Raw genomic sequence first — 25,000 nt, 5'->3', positions numbered from 1 at the left:
AGCAATTGCGTAGTTGAATGTGAAAAAAATCATCATCGTGTTCCGTGCATGACAGCGAACGAAGCAATTACACACAAATAAATTTTTAATGCAAGAATCATGAGTTTTTTTCGAGTTTTTCGTCGATGTGCGATCGCTTTCTAAATAAACAGCTGAAAATAGAACAAATTGGAGCAATTTCGACGTTGCCCCATCTCTAAATCTTAATAATCACGATTTATTGCCATCACACAAATTAGGCTAAATTTTTACGTTAACGTGAAGCGTAAGAAGATCATTTCCTCAATGAACGAAAGAAAAGTAGTTCAAATTTGTTTGAAAAAAAAATAAAGTTTCGCTTTGTGTGTGCATTAAGAGTGCATTAAGTTAGTTGCAAGTTTAACGGGTTAATGGTGGTTAAAAGTTTTCGATTTTGACATGGATTTACAAAATTAAACCACCAACAGAGTGGTTTCGTGTGAGAAAAAAATTTTTTTGTGATACAATGTTGGGGAGAATTTATGATAAAAAATTTTTTTAATTTTTTTTTGGGTTTTTGAGACTCTAATATTAAAAATTTTAAACAAAATTGTGACAAAATTTGAAAAAAAAAATATTTTTTTTTAATTCAAAATTCTTAAAATAAAATTTAAAATTAAAAAAAATATTTTTTTTTTCAAATTTTGTCAAAAATTTTTGTTTTTTCGAATTTTGAAAAAAAAAAATATTTTTTTTAATTTAAATTTTTATTTTAAGAATTTGAAAAAAAAAATGTTTAATTTAAAATTTTATTTTAAAAATTTTCAAATGATTTGAAGTTAAAAAAAATTAAATTATTTTTGTTTTTGTCAAAAAATTAATTATTTTTATACCAAAAAAAATTTTTTTTTAAAAGATGACTTCTTGATTTTTTTAGTGAGTATTTATGAGAATTAAACTAAATTTTATTCATAATTTGATCGAAAAATGACAAAAATTGCTTTTAAAATTTATAAGAACAGGAGTTCAAAGCCTTGCTTTAAAGTCTTTGTCTAAAAATGTGTTAGAAGCTTAATTTTTCGATATTTCAAGAACTGTGAAGGTCTTAAAGTTAAGAATTTTGTATCATTACAAAATAAAAAAAAAAATTAAAAAAATAATTTTAAGCGAAATTTTTATGATTTGAAGTGAAAAAAATAAATCAGAAGTAAATTTTAATGAAAGTCCAAGACAAAAAATTAAAATTTTTAATAAAAAATTACAAAAAATTGACTTGAAATGAAATTTTTGAGTCTGAATCTCTTCTTAAAAACATTAAAATGTTGATTTTATCGAAAAAAGAATTTTTAAAATAATTTTCGGTCAAAAATACCAACAAAAAGTTCCAGTTAAGATCTTTATAAAAATTTCTAAAAACGTGATTTCACTGCCGCTCGTGATGAATTTCTGTCTTAAATCTAAAATTTTAATACCTCAAGGTCCTAAAACCATTAAAACAGTAAATCCAAAATAGCCTCAAGCATTATTTCGTCAATTCAATTACACCACAAACAACAAAATTGCATCATTTAAACTAATATTTCTCATTTTTTAGATCCCGTTACCCAAGATGCAATAAGAAAAGACTCAAAAACACTGAAAAATATCATTAAAAACCGAAAAATTCCAAGAAACCTCCATGAGAAATATCCAAGCCTCTCACAATCACGTGAAATCACGAAAAATTCCCAAGAAACCAATCACCGCAACTCTCACACCTCCATCGTAATTGAATATCTTCCTATAAACTTCCGTAATCAAGCAACTCGTTCCAGTTCCTGAGTCATCGATAACGCGTAAATGCAACAATAACGCACCAAAACAGAAAAAAAATCGAAAACTTGTTCCAAATCTGCAATTTATCAAAGTTTCAAGCTTCAAATATCACTCAAACAAAATCGAAAGTGAAATTTAATACAATTTTTTGTGTGTTAAATGGCTGTCGATTAGTTTCATGTGCCTCGCTCCGACATTTACTTTACCCACAAAACAATTTAATTTGAAATGCAATGGTTTAGTGTGTAAAATTTGTAATTTTTTATATTTTTTTTTATTTATTTTATTAAAAATAGCAACTAACACGTTTTTATTTCTCTTTCTCTCTCTTTTCATGCTCCACAACAATGAAATTCATTCAACAAATGGCGCGCAGTGCTGTAATATGAGGAAATATTATCACGAATGTTGTACAAAAATGACTTCATAAATAATTAATCAGCAAATTAAATGTGTGTTTGGATTAAATTCAAGATATTTTCTTTATTACAACTATTATTATTACCACAATAGACACCTTTACGTACGTAGCGAGAGTAAAAATTAACAAAAATCGCGCAAAAAAGTAGTGAACTCGGCAATTAACCGACAAAACACGGAATAATTTATTGCAATCTTTGAAGTGAGAACGCGCATAACGGAGAAAATCAACAAAAAACGGTAAGAAATTAACTTTTTTTTTGCAGTTCAAACTCGCTCGCGAGAGCGAAACAACGACGTGACCCTCGAGAACGTGACAAAATTTTCGGCAATTTTCCAAAATGCATCACGCACGGCGCAGTTAATGTTCCTCCGACATCGCCAGCCGTTGCCAAATAATTCGTGTGCCTTGCCTTCGGCACCGCATCGACATCGCTAAAGGAAAAACAAACACAGCAAAAATTGCGCCAATGCTAATAATAAATTTCCCATTAGTACGGTTTTGGCGTTCGGCGTGTGTAAAAGTGAAAATTTTCCGAACAAAAATTTTTTTGTTTTTGGCGCTCGTGTAAAAAAAATAAATATTTTGACCTTTACCGAAAAGACATGAAAAAAAAATGTAAAAATCGATGAAAAAAGACAAGAAAATATTTTTTTTTTTTGTAACTGCAGCTACAACAGTAAAAACAACATTTCGTGTGTGTATGTGACAGCAATCGATCGATCGTAAAAAAAAACAGCAAAATAAAGTGAAAGCCTTTTTCCAACAATGTACAGTGATTGAAGTGACTGACAAATAAATTTTCCGTTTATTTATTTAAATATTTATAAAACCCAAAAAAAAAAAGGAAAATCAAGCATGGATTGCTGGGTAGGTCTTTCTCGCATTCGCAACTTATTTATTGAAATTATGTCTAGGCAATCGTTTGTCTTGGTAACAAGAAACAATAAAAAACGATTGCTTAGCAAAAAAAAAAATTTTTTTTTCGTGTTCAATCGAGCGACCTGTGCGATAGATGCATAAAACCACCATAAATAATGATAAATAGGTAGCGAATAAATGAAAAGTGGAATCAATATTCACGAAAAAAACGGGTGAGGATGACCATGAAATTTTAAAAAATTAAAAAGAAATTTTTTTTAGTGAAATTTTGTGTGAAAAATGATAAAAAATGACTTAAAAACGATAAAATTGTGAAATTAAAATTATTAAAAATTAATTTAATTGTAAAAATTGACACTAAAAGACAAGAAAATTACAATAATTGATCAATTTTCATAAAAATGTTTTGAAAAATTTATTTAAAAAAAAATTATTTAAAGTGTTTTGCAATAAAAACGTTCGTAGATTTCTGAAAAATTTCATAAAATATTGAAAAAGTGCCAAAAATGACTTTTTAAGTCTTAGCAAAGATCCATTACTATTAAAATCTGTTGTGAAACAAGATTTCTGGTTAAAAAAATGAATGAAAATTTTAAATTAATTCAATAACTTAAAGTGAATTTCGACGAAAAACGTCATTGTTGCAATTGCAAGTTACTTTCAATGTTCGTGATATCCATTAAAAGTTCATAAAAAATGCAAAAAGTATATGAAGGACTGAAAATTCAATAAAAAGTGGAACAAATTACAAAAGTAAACTAATCAAAAACGTGATTTTTGTGCATTTTATTCACAAAAAGTTTTAAATTAAATTAAAAAATTGTTAAAAAATAGAAAAATTTCATCAAAAATTTAATTTCTTTAAATATTAAATTAAAAATTTAATAAAAAACTTAAATTTTTTTATGAAAATTATTTTGTGATGAAAAATTCATGCTCACTCTAACCCTTTATTTATTTGTAACATTTTTTCGCTCTAACGAAAAATATTAATAGAACACTGCACGACCAGCTGCTTTGTATCTCATGAATAATTAGATAGGAAAGGCAAGCAAATATAAGCAAGAATTATTCTAGTTGAACAAAATCTGGACAACGCAGTTTTTTTTTAAAAGATTTTGTCTCAGTTCAGTTGATTCTGAAGTAACTGACGCATTTCGCATAAATTTCACGTGGATTAAACGCACCTGCCTACCAATTAATGCATCGCTTGTCGCTGTTACATTCTTCATTACTGAACTCTCTTACGTAATGTGTAACGATACTTCTTCAATTAGGTCGATGAAATGTTTGAAAATGTTTGTTTCATTGAAAAATTCCTGAAAAAAAAATCGAAAAAAGTAAAAAATGCATTTTAATAAAAAAAAATATTTTTTTTTAAATTTTAGGCCGCTCCAAATTTATTTCGAACTTTTTGTCCCAAAAACTTTTTTTCAAAATGGGAGGGGGGGCAAAGTAAAAAAAAATTTTTTTTTGAAATACTGTTTCATATAAAATGACAAAATTTTAACTGTTTTTTGTGATAAATCAATATTTTAGTTGATTTTATGATATCTACATTGAGATTTGATAATTTAAAATTTATCTCAGAGTATTTCAAGTTAAAAATTTAAACAAAAAAATTTCGTAAAAAAACTGTCAAAAAAATTTTAAAAAATAATTTTTTTGAAAAAAATTTTAACGAAGAAAATTCATGTTAAAATACGATTTTCAATACAAAATTCTTAAAAATTTAAAAAAATTTGTAAAATTTCTTGAAAAAGTATAAAAAAAGACCAAAAAAAGGTAAATTTTGATGAAATTTTTAACTTTTTTTTTTATTTTGCTCCATTGGATTTTCGACTTTTGAAATGGGGCATGGGACAAAAAGTTCAAAAAAAATTTGGAGCGGCCTTAACTCTTGAAAAAAAAAATTTCGATCTCGAAATAAAATTTTTAGTTCTCGAAACGAAATTTTTAGATCTCGAAATTTAATTTTCAGGTCTCAAAATAAAATTTTTAGTTCTTGAAACGAAATTTTCAGGTCCAAAAATTAATTTCTTAGATTTCGAAACAAATTTTGAGCTCTTGAAAAAAAATTTCGATCTCGAAATGAAATTTTTAGATGTCGAAATGAATTTTTTAGCTCTTGAAATAAACTTTCCGATCTCAAATTGAACTTCAGTCTTTAAAACGTTAATAAAATCAAAAACTTTTTCAATTATTGCATCAGCCTCATTATGATTACCGTTTTTTTCTTTCATTTTATGGCACAAGTCATTCATAAGCTCACGACATCGTATTCGTCGCGGATCATGTAATAGTTTGTTAATTGGATTTCAGCCGGCTTAACGCTAAAAATATTCCATTATCGCCGATTGACACTTGTCACTCGAGTGTTCCACAGATAAGAATTTACTTTTTGCATTGAATTTCTCATCGAATAGTTGCAAAATGACCCACAATTTAATTAAACAGACGATTAACGTGAATTTGTGAAGCGTAATAAATAAAAATAATAATAATCGGTTCAGTTGAAGTTGTGTGTGTGGCTGCGAGACATATGTTTGTCAAGGTCTCATCGCTACAATTACGAGGTACTTTTTTTTCCAACTACTTTGCTTGCTACCTACATTCCGCGCTCTGACTTCTGGTAAATAATATAAATAAATAAATAAAACATTGTGTGATGACACGAGTGCGGCTGCCAACGTTATTGCGTTTTAAATCTCATCTCAGAGCAATTTCTTGATTGATATTGAGCAAGTCGTCGTTTGTTTAATTTGCTTTAACTTTTTTGTTTATTTACGACGCGCGCGGAGGAAACAAAGAACGCGAACTTCCTAATAGGTTAAGGCACCTACGCAGATCTTTTTAAGAATCTTCATGTGTCATTGTCGTCTTTTTTTGTCGCATTTTTAACAGCTGAGCATTTTTTCTTTGTTTTACCGCGTTCCAAAATAAAAATAAAATGTGGTTTGAAGATTTTTCAGGTCACGTGGTTAAAAAAAAATTTAAAAAATTATTTAAAAAAATAAATTTTGAAATTAGAAAAAAATAAAGTGCTTAAATTTGAAAAAAATTTAAAAAAAACTTTTAAAAATTTAATTGAAAAATTTCTTTAAAAAATAAAATTTGGTAAAAAAAAATAAATAACCACGTGATTAAAAAAAATTAAAGAAATTTTAAAAAAATAATTGAAAATTAAATTTAAAAAATTTAAAGAAAAAAATTAAAAAAAAAATAAAAAAAAAATTCATTTAAAAAATTTTTGAAATGAAAAAAAAAAAATAATTAACCACGTGGCTAAAAAACTAAAGAAAAAAAATATTAAATTATAAAAAATCAAGAAACTGAAAAATAAAAAAAAAAAAATTAAACTTAAAAAAATTAATTTGAAAAATTTCAAGAAAATTCGAGAATGAAATATGAAATTTAGTTTTAAAAAATAAAAATTTAAAATAAATAAAAATAAATCAACCACGTGGTTTAAAAATTAAAAAAAATTTTAAATAAATTTTAATTTAAAATTTAAAAAAAAAATGAAAATTTGTCTAAAAAAAATTTACTAAAATTTAATTTTTTTTTTTAAAAATTAAGACATTTAGAAGAATGAAATTAAAAATTTAGTTTAAAAAATAAAATTTTAAATTTGTTAAAAAAACCACGTGGTTAAAAATTTACCTATAAACGAAATTAAAATGCGTCACCATCGTTGGTCTTTCTCCGAACGACAACTTGCAACATTTTATTTATTTTTTTTTTTGTCTTTCTTTGTCTGAACGATCAAAATTTGAGTCACGTTCTAGCAGTTTTTGCACCCACATTTACTCATCTTTTCTTTTTTTTTCTTGAATTCTTTGCAGATGAGTGATATAGATCCAGAAACGCTTCTGGAATGGCTCTCCATGGGCCAAGGAGACGAACGCGACATGCAACTAATCGCCTTGGAGCAACTTTGCATGTTGCTCTTGATGTCCGACAACGTCGACAGATGCTTCGAAAGTTGCCCGCCACGTACCTTCCTGCCGGCTTTGTGCAAAATCTTCTTGGATGAATTGGCGCCCGAAAATGTCTTGGAAGTCACGGCACGTGCAATCACCTACTACCTGGATGTCTCGGCGGAATGCACGCGTCGCATTGTCGCGATCGACGGTGCCATCAAAGCGATTTGCAATCGTCTCGTGGTTGCGGAACTCGCAAGTCGCACAAGCCGCGATCTCGCCGAGCAGTGCATCAAAGTGCTGGAATTGATTTGTACACGTGAAGCAGGTGCCGTTTTCGAGGGCGGCGGTTTAAGTTGCGTTTTGTCGTTCATTCGGGACAATGGGTCGCAAATTCACAAAGACACGTTGCATTCGGCGATGGCAGTTGTCTCACGATTATGCACAAAAGTCGAACCACAAGCGGGAAACATCCAGCAATGCGTCGAGCATTTAAGCACGTTGTTGCAACACGAAGACACGATGGTCGCGGATGGGGCGTTAAAGTGTTTCGCCTCCGTAGCAGACCGTTTCATACGAAAAGGCGTCGATATCGCACCTCTGGCGGAATACGGACTCGTCAATGAGCTTCTAAATAGACTGAGTAACGCGGCGGGACCTGTTCATGCCAGCAGCACATCAACTTCGGGCGGCGAACAAACAACCGACAGCACTTTGAGTGTCCCGAAAACGCAACCAGCTGAAACAAGTCGATCGACGCAATCAATTGCCACGACAATTTCGCTGTTGGCAACTTTGTGTCGCGGTTCGCCATCTATCACACACGATCTCCTCCGCTCAAATCTCCCCGAAGCCATGGAACGGGCTCTCAAGGGGGACGAACGCTGCATTTTGGACTGCATGCGACTCGCAGACTTGATTTTGTTGCTTCTTTTCGAAGGCAGACAAGCTCTGGGACGTGTAAGCGGGCAGCAGGGACAGTTAATTCCGCGTGTGCGACGCGCTGATTCGAGTGTCGAACGAACGCATCGTCAATTAATCGACTGTATTCGCAGCAAAGACACCGAAGCGCTTATCGAAGCCATCGAATCGGGTGGCATTGATGTGAATTGCATGGATGATGTGGGTCAAACGCTGCTTAATTGGGCATCTGCCTTCGGAACTCTCGAAATGGTCGAGTTTTTGTGTGATAAGGGAGCGGATGTCAACAAGGGGCAACGGAGCTCGTCTTTGCATTACGCAGCGTGTTTCGGACGACCTGGAATCGCAAAAGTTTTGCTGAAACATGGCGCCAATCCGGATTTACGGGATGAAGATGGCAAAACCGCCTTGGATAAAGCTCGCGAACGTCCCGATGAGGGACATCGTGAAGTTGCGTCGATTTTGTTGTCGCCCGGAGAGTATATGGCGTCGATTAGCAGGAAAGATGGCACCACGGAGGGCACGGAAAATAATGAGCCACGTGGAGATCCCGAAATGGCACCGATTTATTTGAAATTCTTCCTGCCCGTGTTCTGCAAGACGTTCCAAAATACGATGTTGGCGAGCGTTCGCAGATCTAGTTTAGGTAATTTTATGCATTTTAATTTATTTTGAACTTTCTCTTCTTTTTTCCATAGTTTTTAGTCAAAAATTGAACAAATTTTAATCGTTTTTATTTGAAAAGTCTAAAATTCAATGAATTGCTATTTCAAGGGCTTTTTTATAATATTTTTTTAAAAAATTTAATTTAAACAAAATTTTTTCCGAATTCGATTCTTTCTAACTAAAAAAAAAAAATTAACGAAATAATGTATAATATTTTTTAAAAAATTTTTTTATTAATTTTTGTTGAATTTTTTCAATAAAAATGTTCTCATTTTCATTTATGATTTAATGAAGAATTGATTTTTTAATTTTTAACCATTTTTACGATAATTTTAAGATAAGAATAATAATTTTAATTATAATAATTTTTTTAAGAATTTTTTTTTTTTTTGAAATTTAAACTAAATTTTTTAATTTTTATCGAAATTAATTTATTAAAAGAAATTTCCAGAATTAAAAAAAAAAAAAAAATTTTTTCAAGTAGTAAAAAAAATGTTCAATTTTGTGAAAAATAATTTTTGAGAAGAAAATTCATTAAAAAAAAATTTAAACGTTTTTAAGAATTTCTTGAAAAATTATTATGAAAAAAAAATTTATAAATATTTTATTTTTCATGAAATTTAATAATTTTAATTTATTTTGTTCAATTTTGACAATTTTGAAAAAAATTTCTAAAAAATGCTTTTTTCTAACAAAATTCTTTAAAAATTTCAGGTCTCATCAAGAAAATGGTCCAATACGTGCAACCGGAAGTCCTTACCGATTTGTGTGCCGCCGAAAATAATCAAAATCTCGGCACATTGCTGGTCGAAGTGATCGCCAGTGTCTTAGACAACGAGGTAAGAATCCACTTTTCGCACATTTCTTTTTGAAGCGTGATCGACTTTTCCTTTAAAAAAAAATATTATGCTTTTGTTTATTAAGTTATCTTGCGACTATATTCAATGCTCAAACACTCCAAATAGTTCTACTGCCACCAAATGTATCGCCGTTAGTAATAATAGCAATAATGATAGTAAAGTCGGTGCCATTATGCGAAACCTTAAGCAAAGACAAAATTCGCGTTACATCATTCCACCGTCGTCGCCGGCGTCAAGAATGTCCAATAATTGCAATAATGGTGATTGGGCTTGGTTTCTTAGTAGTTTACTTGATCCGGTAACGAGTCTTTAAATGATTGAAAGATGTGATTTAACCGTTTTTCTCTCTTTTTTTTAACATTCGTTCCTTTTTTTCTTGAATTCAAATCGCATGATTGAAAATTTCAAATTTTTCCTTATTTTTTGCATGAGCATGAATTTTTTCTTAATATTTTTTTAAAAAATCAACGAAATTTCTAACATCTTTCAATCATTCATTCATTTTTTTCAAATTTCCGTGCGTAAAAAATAATTTTCAATAAAAAAAAATTAAAATTTGGCACACATCAACGTACAATTTTAGGATTTCATTCAGATTTTACCCGTTTTTATTTATGTTTCGAGCGTTTTTGGCAGAAATTTTTACTAAAAAATTAATTTTTTGCTTTTAGGATGACGAAGATGGGCATTTGGCTGTGTTAATAATCATCGAAGAGATGATGTCGAAGACAAAAGATGAGTTTTTGGACCATTTTGCACGTTTAGGTGTCTTTTCCAAGGTTCAAGCTCTCATTGGAACCACTTCGGAAGTGGAGGTTGAGTCTCAAATCAAGTCACAAGAGGAACCTAAATCAAGTAAAGGTAATTTTTTAACGAATTTTCTTCAAAAAATCAATTTTTTAACGATTTTTTGTCATTTTAGACCCCGTTGACATCGTTGAAGACGCAAAAGACATCCTTTCGGGTCGCGCATATCATTGGCGTGATTGGAGTATCTGTCGCGGTCGTGATTGTCTCTACGTTTGGTCCGATTCAGCAGCACTTGAATTGTCCAATGGCTCAAATGGATGGTTCCGATTCATTTTGGATGGAAAATTGGCGACTATGTACTCGAGCGGAAGTCCTGAAAACGGCAACGATAGCAGCGGTAAGTAAATTTTTGGGTTATTTAGCAAGAAAATCGTCAAGAATGAAGTTTTTTGCCCTGCGAATGATCCTGCATTTACTTAGAATGTCATTCAAAGTAGTTGCACGTCTCCCAAAAGTTCATTTCTAAACAAAAAATTCAACTTTTCGTTTCCAGGCAATAAGGGGAGAACTGAAACACTTCCCAATGAAGGTGAGCATTTTGCAGAAAAGACATAACAAAGTCATTTTTACTAAAAAAAGACATAAGAAAAACATTTTTTTACTAAAACCGACTAATTTTTGGTGTGTTTTGCACCACTAACCGTCGCTTAACAATCAAAATAATGCAAAATGCTTCGACTTCACACGTGATTTTGTCCATTTTTGTGTTTCATTAGTAAAAATTTTTTGAAATTTTTACCTAAAACTTTTTTTTTCTTCTAAAATTCATAGAAAATCGTGGAGAATTTCTGGAAAAATTGCAAAGAGCTCGTGCAGCTGTTCGTCAAGGACAACCAAGTCAACCAATATTGACAAATCCGGGCCCTCATAAGATCATTGTCGGAAATTGGGTGTTGCAAAGTCAAAAGGAGCAACAGTTGCATATTCATAACTCGGAAGGACATCAAGTAAGAATTTTTTTTTCACTTTTTATAAATTTTTTAAAAACTTTTTGTCTCTTGCCCATTAAAAAATTCGAAAATTTAAATACAAATTTAAAAATTTCGTCAAAAATTAAATTAAATTTTAAAAAATTTTCCTAATTTGTTGAGAAAAATTTTCACTTTTAAATAATACTTAAAATGAAATAATTTTTTTAAAATGAAATTTTTTGTCAAAAAAAATTTTTTTTTAATTTTTAACTTTTTTTCAAAAATTTTTGACAATTATTTTTAATGTTTTTCACTTAAAATTCTATTAGATTATTTAAAATTTTATTAAAAAATTTAATTTTCAATAAATTAAAATATTTAATTAAAAAATAAAAAAAATAATTAGAATTTAATTGAATAAATTAAAATAATAAATTAATAAAATTTAATTAAAATTGAATTAAATATTTATTTCAACTTGTGGTTAAATTTAAAATTCAATGAAATTATTTAAAAAATATTAAAAATGATTAAAAATTGCTTTGGATTCAGTCAATTTGTTTGAAAAAATTAAAAATTTGAGACAAAATGTTTTTTAAAAAAAATTAAAAATCATTTTTAAGGTGAAAAACTAATTTTTTTCTTACGTTTTCTTCAGGTCACAATCCTACAAGACGACTTACCCGGCTTCATCTTCGAAAGCAATCGCGGAACAAAGCACACATTCACCGCCGAAACAACTTTAGGTCCCGATTTCGCCGTCGGATGGTCCAACATCCGCAAGAAAAAGATCAAATCCAAAGTAGAAGCCCAAAAATGTCAAGTCAAGAACCTGGCACGCGAAATTTACAACAAATACTTCAAAGCGGCACAAGCAGTCCCACGCGGCGCTGTCGCCAAACTCACCAATATCGTGCGTCTCATCGAACAAGCACTCGAAGAGCAATGCGGACAAAACTCCATCCTCGAAAAAAGTCAACATTTGAGCACTTCGTGGCAGGAAAAGCTTCGCAACGCCTTAAACGAACTCGCCCAACTACTTCAGGAAGACGGCGTGATCAGCGCTTACGAAATGCACAGCTCCGGTCTCGTTCAAGCACTCGTCGCGGTACTTTCAAAGAACTATTGGGAACTCGGTTTGAACCGCAGTCGCGCCAACAAGCTACAAAAACAGCGAATCCAGATTTTCCGTCAGTGTATTTTCAATAATACGCCAATTGAGGGCGGCAGCACGAAAGGAGGCAACAAGAAAAATAACACGGCAACGATTTTGGTGCAAAAACTCGTCGCTGTGTTGGAAAGTATCGAAAAATTGCCGGTTTATATGTACGATTCGCCAAACGGGGGTTTGCAAATTCTCACGAAACGTCTTCGTTTCCGCCTGGAACGTGCCCCGAGTGAGTCGACGTTGTACGATCGCACCGGAAGAACACTGAAAATGGAGCCTTTAGCAACTGTGGGACAAATGAACAAGTATTTGTTGAAGATGGTAGCGAAGCAATGGTACGACATGGACCGCATTTCGTTCTATTACCTGAAAAAATTGAAGGAAAATCCGGATTTGTGTTTCAAACATCAACACGACTTCGATGAGAACGGCATAATTTACTTCATTGGCACGAACGGAAAGACCACAGAATGGGTAAACCCGGCGCAATATGGTCTCGTGACTGTTACAAGCTCGGAAGGGAAACAACTCCCCTACGGAAAACTCGAAGATATCCTGTCGCGTGACAGTATCAGCAATTGCCACACGAAAGACAACAAAAAAGCGTGGTTTGCCGTCGATTTGGGCGTTTTTGTCATCCCAACTGCTTACACGATGCGTCATGCTCGCGGTTATGGACGCTCCGCACTGCGAAATTGGTTGTTCCAAATGTCAAAAGATGGCGTCAATTGGGTCACGTTGATGACGCACAACGACGACAAAAGTTTGGCGGATCCCGGAAGCACTTGCACCTGGAAAATCGAGTGTTCTGCCGACGAGACTCAAGGCTATCGTCACATCCGCATCCAACAAAATGGTCGAAACGCCTCCGGGCAAACACATTACCTGAGTTTGTCGGGTTTGGAAATTTATGGACGTGTCACGGGCGTTTGCGAGGACATTGGAAAAGCTGTTGCTAAAGAAAGTGAGGCAAAAGCACGTCGCGAACGTCGTTTGATCCGCTCGCAATTGAAACATATCGTAAAAGGGGCTCGTGTTGTACGTGGCGTCGATTGGCGCTGGGATGATCAAGACGGAAATCCATCATGCGAAGGCACTGTCACGGGCGAAATCCACAACGGATGGATCGACGTGAAATGGGATCATGGCGTTCGAAATTCGTATCGCATGGGCGCCGAAGGCAAATACGACTTGAAACTCGTGAATTGTGAAAATTTGTCTTCTTTGGAGGCAACGAGCACCGCGCAGTCCAGCACGAATTTGAATGTTCCGATGGGCAAAAAGCCAAGCGGCGAGAAAACAAGCACCGGAAGTAGTACGAGTAGTGGCTCATTAACGAGTCGCAAGTCAAGTTCGACTCCCAGTTTGCCAGAAGCTACGTCAGATGGGCAATTTGTGACAAAAGCATCCGTGGCATCGACAGATCAAGCTGCATCGGCGGATAATTTGGCGTGGAAACAAGCTGTTGAAGTAATTGCTGAAAATGTTTTGTCCTGTGCGAAGAGTGACATCGTCTCGGGGTCTTCGGACTTGCATAGTAACAGCAATCAAACGGAAGTAGCAGTTGTGGTGCATCCGCTGAAGGAGACTCGGAATGAAAATCACCCGGATTTGTCGACAATTAATAATTCGACGCACGCTTTGGTCTCGGATTTGGCTACAATCACGGAAAATCTGACATTGACAGATGATAACATCAAAAATAAGGCTGGCACGAGTTATGGAATGAGTGGCACAATTCATCGACAACTCTCCGAAGACAATAGTCGCAGTGCGAATTTGCACGAAGTGACGAACAACAAGATGAACATCAGTAATTCGACCAATAGTATCAGCAAGGCGTTCCTTACGAGCTACAAAAGTGAAGTTTTGGACAAGATGCGCGAAGGAGTCGACATGTTACGCAATAATACCAACACTTTGTTGTCCTCCGATATCCTGTCACAGACAAATTTGTTGTCATCCGTCAAAATTTCGCTCCCAAAGACATCGGGAACGATTGGCGCCACGTCAACAGACACTGCAACAGCTTCCGGTCAAACCTCGTCGGCTGCGGGAGGCGTTTGCAAGACAATTGGCAGCACGCCGCCCATCGAAGACTCCAAATTCAAGAAAGCAATTAACGAGGTTGAGAAATATCTGCAACTTTCGGGTCCATTTGACGAGGGATGCTCCTCGCTCAACCTGTTTGAGACTGTGACAGCGCCGGGAAGTGGCAAAAATGACCTTGAAATTAGTGATGCGACAATAATTCCGACGCCGCCCGCCCAAATTCCCACAATGGAGACAATTTCGAGTTTGTCGGCGATTACGCCAACGGGACCTGCAGTGATTTCCGTGCCGCCGACAGATGCGACAGCGACACAAACTGGCGCGTCAGATGCTGCGGTTGTTGTTTCCAATCCCATGAGTGTGAGTGTGCCGAATTTGACGTCGTCCACAATTTCGCAGGATAGTCAGGAAAGTCAAAATGAGCCACCGACGCCGCCGGGATTGCTTGAGACGTTTGCACAAATGGCACGAAGACGTACTTCGGGAGGCACGAATTTGTCGGCAGTTAATAATCAGGCGATGAATGTGTCGAATATCGCAAACAATCAAAATAGTTCGGGAAGTTTCTTTCCGCGGGGACCGAATTCTGTTACAAGTCTTGTTAAGTTGGCCTTGTCCAGTAATTTTCACTCTGGACTTCTCAGTACAGCACAAAGTTATCCGAGTCTTAATAGTTCGACAGGTGAGTCAAAAATTATTTTTTTAATGACGCTCTGTTGAATAAATTTCAAAATTTTTCGAAAATTTTTTTTTGAGTAAAAATAAAAATTTTAATTTTTGAAAAAAATAAAAAGTCAGAAAAATTGAAAAAAATCAAAAGAAAAATATTTTAAAATTTTTCAAAATTATTTTTTATTTTTTTTAAGAATTGTTGAATTTAAAAAAAAAAAGAATATAAAAAATAAACAAATAGAATTAGATTTCAAAATTTTATAAATTTTTGAAATAAGAAATAATTTTACTTTACCATTCATTTAAAAAATTAAAAAAAAAAATTTTGAGTAGGAATAAAAAAAATTGAAAATTCAGAAAAAATATAAAACCAAAAGAAAAATATTTAAAAATTTTTTTAATTTAATTTTTAAAATTAAATTATTTAAAAATGTTGAAATATTTTTCTATTGTTTTTTTTTAATTAATTTTTTTTAATTTTTTAATTAAAATTTTTCAAATTTATTTTTAATATTTTCAAAGAGAAGTTGAGTTTTTTTTTTAATAAAAAAACCAATGGAACTAGATTTCATACTTTTTTATTTTTAAAATAAGAATTATTTTTTTTTTGCAATGCGTTAATTTAAAAAATTTTGGTTTTTTTTTAAATGTTTAAAATTAAATATTTAGGTAGACGAAAAAAATTTACAAAAAAAAAATAAATTTAAAATTTTTCACACATTTTTTGCTCTCTAAAAAATAATTAATTAGGCCGTTCCAAATTTTTTCCGATGTTTTTGTCCCAAAACATTTTTTTCAAAATGGGGGGGGGGGCAAAATAAAAAAAAAAAAAAGTTTTGAAATACTATTTCATACAAAATGACAAAATTTTAACAAATTTGGGCCCTTTATGAATATTTTAGTAGTTTTTGTGGTATTTACATTGAGATTTGATGATTTAAAATTGATCTGAAAGTATTTCAAGTTAAAAATTTTAACAAAAAAATTTCATAAAAATAACCGTCAAAAATTTTTGAAAAATAATTTTTAGGAAATATTTTTATAGAAGAAAATTCATGTAAAATTTCGATTTTCAACACAAAAAAATTTAAAAATTAACAATATTTTTAAAAAATTTTGAAAATTCCTTGAAAAAGTAAGGAAAATGACCAAAAAATGGTCAATTTTGATGAAATTTTTAACTTTTTTTTTTTATTTTGCCCCATTGGATTTTCGGCTTTTGAAATGGGACAGGGGACAAAAACATAGAAAAAAATTTGGAGCGGCCTTATTATAATTTATAATTTTATATATATTTTTTTATAATTATTTTTCATGTAAAATATTTTTAATTTAATTTTAATTCTAAAAATTTAAATTTATTTTTTTAAAAATATTTTGAAATATTTATTTTTTAAAAATTAAGGCCGCTCCAAATTTTTTTCGAACTTTTTGTCCCAAGAACATTTTTTCAAAATGGGGGGGGCACAAAAATAAAAAAAAAATTTTGAAATACTTTTTCATACAAAATGAAAAAATTTTAACAATTTTTCATCATTAATGAATTTTTTAGTTGTTTTTATAGTATCTTCACTGAGATTTGATAATTTAAAATTGATATCAGAATATTTCAAGTCAAAAATTTAAACAAAAAAATTTCATAAAAATAAATGTCAAAAAATTTTGAAAAGTAATTTTTTTGAAAAAAATTTAAAAGAAGAAAATTCATCTTAAAATAGTATTTTTAATACAAAAATTCTTAAAAATTAAAAAATTTTTAAATAATTTTGGGAAATTCCTTGAAAAAATATGAAAAAAAAATCAAAAAAGGACCAATTTTGATGAAATTTTAAACTTTTTTTTTTATTTTGCCCCATTGGATTTTCGACTTTTGAAATGGGGCATGGGACAAAAAGTTTAAAAAAAATTTGGAGCGGCCTAAAAAAAAAATAAAATTTATTTGACAAAAATTGGAAATTTTTTCAATTTAATTCATTTTTTTCATATTTTTAAAATTAAAATATTATATTTTTCAGTTCCAACAACAACTGCTGCACAAACATCTGGCACAGGACAAACCCCATCGTTTAATCCTGCTTTGACAATGAGTCTCACCTCGACCTCGAGTGACAGCGAACAAGTCTCGTTAGAAGATTTCTTGGAAAGTTGTCGTGCTCCCACCCTTTTGGGCGACTTGGATGACGACGATGAGATGGATGATGATGAAAACGTAAGAATTTTTCATTTTTTTTTCTCAAGAAAATCTCCTAATTTTCAATTTTTTTTTTAGAACGACGACGAAAACGAAGACGAGTACGAAGAAGTTGGCAACACCTTGTTACAAGTGATGGTCTCGCGCAACTTGCTCTCTTTCATGGACGAAGAAACATTGGAAAATCGTCTCGCTGCCGCTGGAAAACGCAAGTCATGGGACGACGAGTTCGTTCTGAAGCGACAATTTTCCGCTTTAATTCCCGCTTTTGATCCACGTCCCGGGCGTACAAACATCAATCAAACGTCAGATTTGGAAATTCCCGCTCCAGGCGCCGAAACTGAAATCAAAATGACCGACGTTGTGTTGATGCCGCAACCTTCGTTGTTTTTGGTGCTTCGTGGACCGAATCTCGCTGGCTTTACAGATGTCGATATTCCGTTGACAAATCCCGATTGGACCATTTTCCGGTACGTGCAAGAACTGATCCAGATGACAAACATCCCGAAACACGAAAAAGCGCGAAAAATCTGGGAACCAACGTACACAATTGTCTACAAGGAGGCAAATAAGGACGAGAACAGCAGCAGTGGCGAAGACGGAAGAGCAACGCCGGTTATTTCGATGTTTTCGGGCGGCGGCAGAAGCGGCGGATCAACATTATCGCCAAGTTCGCCGATGGCAGTGACACCTTCCGGGCTACATTGCTCCGTTGACGACGTTTTGCAGCTTTTGGCGCAATTGAACACGATCAATGTGCAATCAATTAAACATAATGACCTCGATTTGTCGCTAAATCCCGAGATGTTCATGAGCAAAAAGGTCACCAACAAGCTCCAGCAGCAAATTCAAGACCCTCTCGTACTTTCGAGCAACAGTTTGCCGGGCTGGTGCGAAAATTTCAATCAAGGATGTCCATTTATCTTCCCCTTCGAGACGCGCCAACTTTATTTCAACTGCACGGCATTCGGGGCATCACGCAGCATTGTGTGGCTTCAATCGCAACGCGATAACGAAAGACAACGTCAACCAGGCCTAAGTCCCCGACACCCCGAACAACACGAATTCCGCGTTGGGCGTTTGAAGCACGAACGTGTCAAGGTTCCGCGCAACGATCGCTTGCTCGAATGGGCGATGCAGGTCATGAAAGTGCATTGCAATCGAAAATCCGTGCTCGAAGTCGAGTTTATTGGCGAAGAAGGCACCGGATTGGGTCCAACACTCGAATTTTATGCACTCGTTGCTGCCGAGTTGCAACGCTCTGACCTCGGAATGTGGCTTTATGACGACGAAAATGACGCCGGTAACGACGAAGAAACCGATTTAGGTGAAGGTGTCAAGCCTCCCGGCTTTTACGTACGTCGTTCGACGGGATTATTCCCCGCCCCATTGCCACAAGACGACGAAATTTGCGAAAAAATCAGCAAATATTACTGGTTCCTCGGCGTTTTCCTGGCAAAAGTACTTCAGGACGGGCGTTTGGTGGATCTTCCGTTCTCCACGAGCTTCTTGAAACTCCTGTGTCACAACAAATCTCTCGCGAAACCGCGTCTCGTCAATACCAAAACCTCCGAAGACATCATGATCTCGAGTCTGATGTCGGAAGAAAGTGACCGGGATCTCATCGAATCGTGTTCCAAATTGATTGTCAACGAGATGCAAGACGATTCGTGGTTCATGATACTTGCGCAAGATGACTTGCACGAAATTGACCCGATTCGCAGCGAATTTATCAAAGAGCTGCAAGAAGTTGTGCGACAAAAGCAGGAAATTGAGCAAAGTAACGATTTTACGCCGGAAGAAAAGTTGGAGAAAATCAATAATTTGCGGCTTGTGACGAAACAAGGACCTGTCGCGATCGAAGATTTGGCGCTGACGTTCACATATCTGCCAAGTAGCAAGAAATACGGATATGAGGCGGCGGATTTGTTGCCAAATGGATCGAATATCGACGTTACCATCAACAATGTCGAGGAATATTGTGATTTAACGGTGAACTTCTGCTTGCACGAAGGCATCGCCAAGCAAATGCAAGCCTTCCATAAGGGATTCTGTGAGGTGTTCCCGCTAAATAAGTTGGCAGCGTTTAGTGCAGATGAAGTGCGAAAGATTTTGTGCGGTGATCAGTCGCCGAAATGGACCAAAGAAGATTTGCTCAACTACACAGAACCGAAATTGGGTTACAGTAAAGACAGGTGAATTGAGTTTTTTTTTCTTAATTTTTTTTTAATTTTTTAATTTTAAAATTTATTTTTTTAATTTTTTTTTTTATTTTTTAATTTTTAAAATTTTTTTTTTAATTTTAAAAAATTTTTTTTTAATTTTTTAAAAATTTTTAATTTTATATTTTTTTTTTCAAAAAATCAATTTTTAATTTTACAAAAAAATATTTTTACTTTTTTCTTTAAGAATTTAAATTTTTTATTAATTATTTTTTTTTTTAAAATCAACATTTTTTGTTTCAAAAATTTATTTTTTTTTAATTTAATTTTTTTTTTCCTGAAAAGTCAATTATTATTAATTATTTTATATTTTTTAACATTTAAAAATATTAAATTCAAACAAATCGATTCCCAAAATTTTTTTTATTTTTTTTTCTTAAAATTTTAATTTTTTTCTCCGAAAAAATGAATCTTTATTTCTTTCTAATTTTTATTATTTTTTTTTCAATCAATTTATTTTTGTTCCCCTTAAAAATATTTTTTTTGATCCTTAAATAAACATTTTAATAATTTTTTTCTATTTTTCAGTCCTGGTTTCCTCCGTTTCGTCAACGTGTTGGTCAACATGACCGGATCCGAGCGCAAAGCATTTTTACAATTCACCACCGGATGCAGTAGTTTGCCGCCAGGCGGTCTAGCAAATCTCTATCCGCGTCTCACGATCGTGCGAAAAGTGGATGCCGGCGAAGGCAGTTATCCGTCGGTCAATACGTGTGTGCATTACTTGAAGCTTCCCGACTATCCGACGGAAGAAATTTTGCGAGAACGCCTTTTGACGGCTACCAAGGAGAAGGGATTCCATTTGAATTAAATTTTCGACTCTCCTTCCTGCATCAAAGTCTTTTATTTAATTTTTCTTCACTATACCGAGCAACAACCACCAACACCAGTCCAAACACAAAATTCGAGTAAATTACAATAAAAATGATAGTTTGTAGGACACGATTGATAAAAAAAGAGATATAGGCAAGAAGACTCTTATTATAGCTTCACAACTTTATTAAATGTATTCAGCTACTATTATTATTAATGTTTTACTAAATTAAGTGATCAAATACTAAATATATGAATATATGATAAAAATAATTACTAATTCTGATATAAAGTGATTCTTGTTGGATTTTTCTGAAAAAAAAAAAAAATTTTTTGCTTGTAAATCAAAACAAATATTACCTTTAAAGATAATGTTAGATTAAAATTTAAACAAAAAAAGTATATATTATCACACAACTTATTAAAAACAAAAATAATAATAAAAAATAAAGAGAAGTTTAGCAAAATGGGGTAATTGAAGAAAAATGTAACATTAAAATGTATTTGATAATAATTAAAAATAATAATAATTAAATAAAAGAAAATGTTAAGTACGAATGAGCAAATAAATAAAAAAATCTGAAAAATTCAAAAAAAATTAAAAATTAATTTTTTTTATTGAAATAATAATTGTTGGCTTCAAATCCACTTAAAATATTTTTTTATTTTTTTTTGTGACGAGGTTGATTTTCGTTAAATTATTTTTTATAAAAAAAATTGTTTATTATTTTTTACAAATTAATTTTTATTTTATTTTATTCATTTTCAAAACTCCAAAAATATAAAATAATTTTATTTAATTATTTATAATATGTTCAAATTTGTAAATAATGTTCACAAAAAATTTAATTTTTTTTTTAATTTTTTTAAGAAAATTTTTAATTTAATGAATGCTTTATCATTCATAATAATTTTTTTCGAAAAAAAAATATTTAATACCTTTTTAACCAAAAAATGGTTACAAAAAATGAAAATATTAAATTAAATTAATTTTTGTTTTCATTATTTTAAAGTTATAAATCAAAATTGATAAAATTTTGCAAAATGAAAATTGAAGAAAAAAATTTAATTTTGGTCACGTAAGTAAAAAATTTTTTTCATCAAAATTTTGATAGAAAATATGTTTATTAAACAAATTTAGTTTAATATATTTTTAATTAAAATTTGATATTTTTATTGTTTTTTAATCAAAAATTGCCAAAAAAAATGTGAAAATATTTTCCCTTTTTCCTAAATATTTTTATTTTCCCCCTAATTTTTTCGACAAAATCGGAGGTGATATAAAGTGAAATAATTAAATTTAATAGTCTAAGTATTAAAAATTTAATATAAAAATAAAATAAAAATTTTAGAATTTTTACACTAAAAATATTTTACAAAAAAATAATAAGAAGCTAATAATTTTTTTTTAAATATTAAAATTATTATAAGTCATTATTAAATTAAATTTTAAAATTTATACAAATTAGATAAATTTTAAATATTTTTTAAAACATTTTAAATTTTTATTCACAAAAAACTTTATTTTTTTTAAGATTTTTATCTAAAATGATAAAAAAATTAAATTCAATAATTTTTATTCACTTAATTAACCTCAAGGACGTTCAAGGTCATTGCTCTTTAAAAAAAACAATGAGTCAAAGCTCAACTTTGTATCGCAAAGTCCACAATTCTGGAACAACCCATTGTTTTGATCTTTCATGATTGATGCTTCTGTGATAAGAATTCGTCATTGCACCTCGCAAAAGGCGATAAAAAAATTTGTTGATATTTACTTTTAACTTAAACTTAAATCTTTTATTGAACTGCAAACACGATAAGATAATCAACAAAAAAAAACAACAACACACCCCTTTTGTTCTATTTTCGTTTTTTGCATCGTTCTTGAGACTAGAGAGACCCTTTTCCGCGCTTTTAAAAATCCGTTAGAAAAATTTCCCGCATTGGAAAACATTCCGACGAAAAAAATAAAACGCAAAATATTTCCATTGCGCATCTTCGTGCCACGCAATGGAGCAGCCTATCATCTTATCTTCGCAAAGAACGAAATTTTTCCAACCAATATTCACATTCACAGTCAGTCATCCACTCATATTGCACCAACATCGAACAACATTGTTACTCTCGTCGTGTTTTTATTAAGAAAAAAATTCATAAAAAAAATAATTTTAAATCAAATTAAATCCATTTGTGATGAAAAAACAGCAGGAAATTGTTAAAATTAATCGTTTTTCACGTAAAATTACAAATAATTCAATAAATTAAGACGATATTATTGCTACGAAGGCTTGTTCATCTGTCAATTAATAATAACTACACTCCATAAAAAAAAGAATTAATTCAATATCAGTCACGAAAGACACTTCCCACGAACCGACAACGACGCGACATTGTCCGCATTGTTATCAATGGTGAAAAAAATCGACGACAGAATGGTGCAGTAGCGTAAAAGTTGCGAAAGAGAGAAAAAAAAATTAAAAATTGTGTCATTCCATTGAAAAAGGAAGCCTTTGAAAGTGAATAACCTCGTTCGTGCGGTCTAAACCTCCAAATCAGGTCGGAAGTCATGTCCGGAGTTCAGTTGTATCAATCGCGTGCATTTTGCATCGTTTGGCATTTAGTTGCCTTAGGACAATTCATCTATGCCTTCTACTACGACAACACTTTTGTCTCGATTCCCTCGAATTCGCCCGTTCTCCGAGTCTTGGGAGGCACAGATTTTGCAGGACGCTCCAAATTTCTCACGTACTGGAACATGGTAAGTTGTTAGATAACCCAATAAGACCTTGAAATTGCCTTGAAATAAGACACTCGTGTGTACGTTTGAGGTCAACGAACATAAATAATTGAAAATGAAGACAATATGAATGTTTTATCGCACGAAAGACGTAATTTGATGACTTCTTTTGTTATTATTAGACAGATCGATATTTTTCCAAAAATATTTTTTTCCCTCAAAAAACCCTAAAATGACAAAAAATCAAAATTTTCGTGTGAAATCTGAAAAAATAATTAATTAATTAACAAGACAAATGTTTACCTGTCTAACAATTGAGAGAACGAGAATGGAATCAGATGTGCAACAGTTCGTGGGCATGCGCATGACATCACTTTTTATTGTTTATGATATCATTCGCAACTAAAAAATAATAAAAAAAAATCGAAATAATTAATTAAAGAAAATTGTTTAATTTTTTTTTATATCGGAAAAAATATTGAAAAAAATTTATGGCAAATTTTTACGATTGGATATAAACAAAAACAATTTTTTTGTATAATTTTTTCGTGTTTTTCTCTTTTCCAATAAACGTGTGGAAAGTTTAATTGTAGGTTCTATAATTATAATTATAGTTGTCGGTAGAGATGTTGTTTATGATGTATAGCGCCAAATTATAATGGTTAGAGGAAAAGAGTGGCAGTTGTTGATTGCTTGTTAAAGTTTGATGACACGAAGAGTTGTTGAAGTATTTATTGTTTAATGACTAACAGATTTTTTTTTAGACAGAGGGTCGTTATTTTTTTTTTCGTTTATGTAAATACCTATATAGAAAATTTTTTGAATAAATATTGTATTTTAATAAATTCTTATATTTTTATAAACATTTTTTTCAAAATTCCTTGAATAAAATATTATTTATTTAATTACTTATTTAATTAAATAAATTAAATATATTTATTTATTAAATAAATAAATAAATAATTAAATATATTAAATAAATTATAATTTGTAAATTATAATTTATTTAAATAAATTAAATAAATAAAAATTATTGAAAATAAATTAAATAATATAAAACATTTTTTTTTAAATTGTTTGATTATTTTTTAATTATTTGAGAATGAATTAATTTTTTTTTTTTTTTGAAATTTAATTTTAATTTTTTTATTAGAGAATTTTATCTACATATAGGAAAATTCAATATAAATTTTTTGATGGGTAAAAAATTATTTTTAGTGAAAATTTTACTTAATTTGTATTTATTATTTTTATTTTCGTTAAGATTCCATTTTTTTCCAAAAATCATATTTAATATTTATTTATTTTTTTTTTATATTTTCATATACTTATATTATGTATTATTTTTTTTCACTTATTTATATTAGATTTAATTGTAAATAAATAATAACAAATATTTTTTTAATTTTTTATATTAAATAATTTTTTCAAACTTTTTTTTAATTTTTTTTTTAAATATTTATTTTGTCTAAAAAAATTTTTCATAACATTACTGATTTTTTTTCAAATGTTTTTGACAGTTATTTTTTATGAAATTTTAATTTTTCAATTTTTAGCTTAAAATGATCTAAAATCAATTTTTAATTTGAAAGTTTCAAAGAAGATTACTAAACAACAAAAAAAAATGTTGATCAAAAATTGCTAACATTTTGTCAATTTGTATGAAAATAAGTATTTCTAATTTTTTTTTTATTTTGCCTCTATTTTGAATTTATTTTTGATTTTAATTTGGAGCGGCCTTAATTGAAAAAAATTTTTTTTTTAAATTTTTCCTTATGTTTTTTTTAAATAATATGAGAAGTAAAAAGATTTCAAACAGGCAAAAATTATATTTTTTTTTCGTCTTAAATTATTTTCTTTATGAAAATTATAAAAAAATAAAAAAATTGAATTGGAAAGAAAAAAATGACAGTTTAAACTAATTTTTTCGAAAAAAAAAACATAAAAAGATAATAAATTTGCAAAATTCCATCAATAT

General features: G+C 30.9%; 1 protein-coding gene across 4 annotated transcripts; it reads left to right on the top strand.

Moving 5' to 3' along the window:
• The first annotated feature begins 2,131 nt into the window (after window positions 1-2,131).
• On the top strand, window positions 2,132-20,284 carry LOC134836519 (E3 ubiquitin-protein ligase Ufd4). 4 transcript variants are annotated; one of them, XM_063851699.1, is made up of 11 exons: window positions 2,132-2,433; window positions 6,922-8,566; window positions 9,301-9,425; window positions 10,118-10,307; window positions 10,369-10,593; window positions 10,750-10,785; window positions 11,028-11,203; window positions 11,826-15,069; window positions 17,075-17,268; window positions 17,329-19,445; window positions 20,001-20,284. In XM_063851699.1, exons 2-11 carry the CDS (start codon window positions 6,922-6,924, stop codon window positions 20,281-20,283), a joined length of 8,235 nt encoding a protein of 2,744 aa, XP_063707769.1. In that variant the 5' UTR covers window positions 2,132-2,433; the 3' UTR covers window position 20,284. The 4 variants fall into 4 exon arrangements, with proteins under 4 accessions (XP_063707769.1, XP_063707767.1, XP_063707771.1 ...); XM_063851697.1 differs by lacking the exon at window positions 2,132-2,433 and adding an exon at window positions 2,626-3,064; XM_063851700.1 differs by lacking the exon at window positions 2,132-2,433 and adding an exon at window positions 5,887-5,905.
• The last annotated feature ends 4,716 nt before the right edge of the window (window positions 20,285-25,000 follow it).

Source organism: Culicoides brevitarsis, unplaced genomic scaffold, assembly GCF_036172545.1.
Source record: "Culicoides brevitarsis isolate CSIRO-B50_1 unplaced genomic scaffold, AGI_CSIRO_Cbre_v1 contig_52, whole genome shotgun sequence".
Taxonomy (NCBI): Eukaryota; Metazoa; Arthropoda; class Insecta; order Diptera; family Ceratopogonidae; genus Culicoides; species Culicoides brevitarsis.
This window is presented reverse-complemented; position numbering and strand designations above follow the sequence as displayed.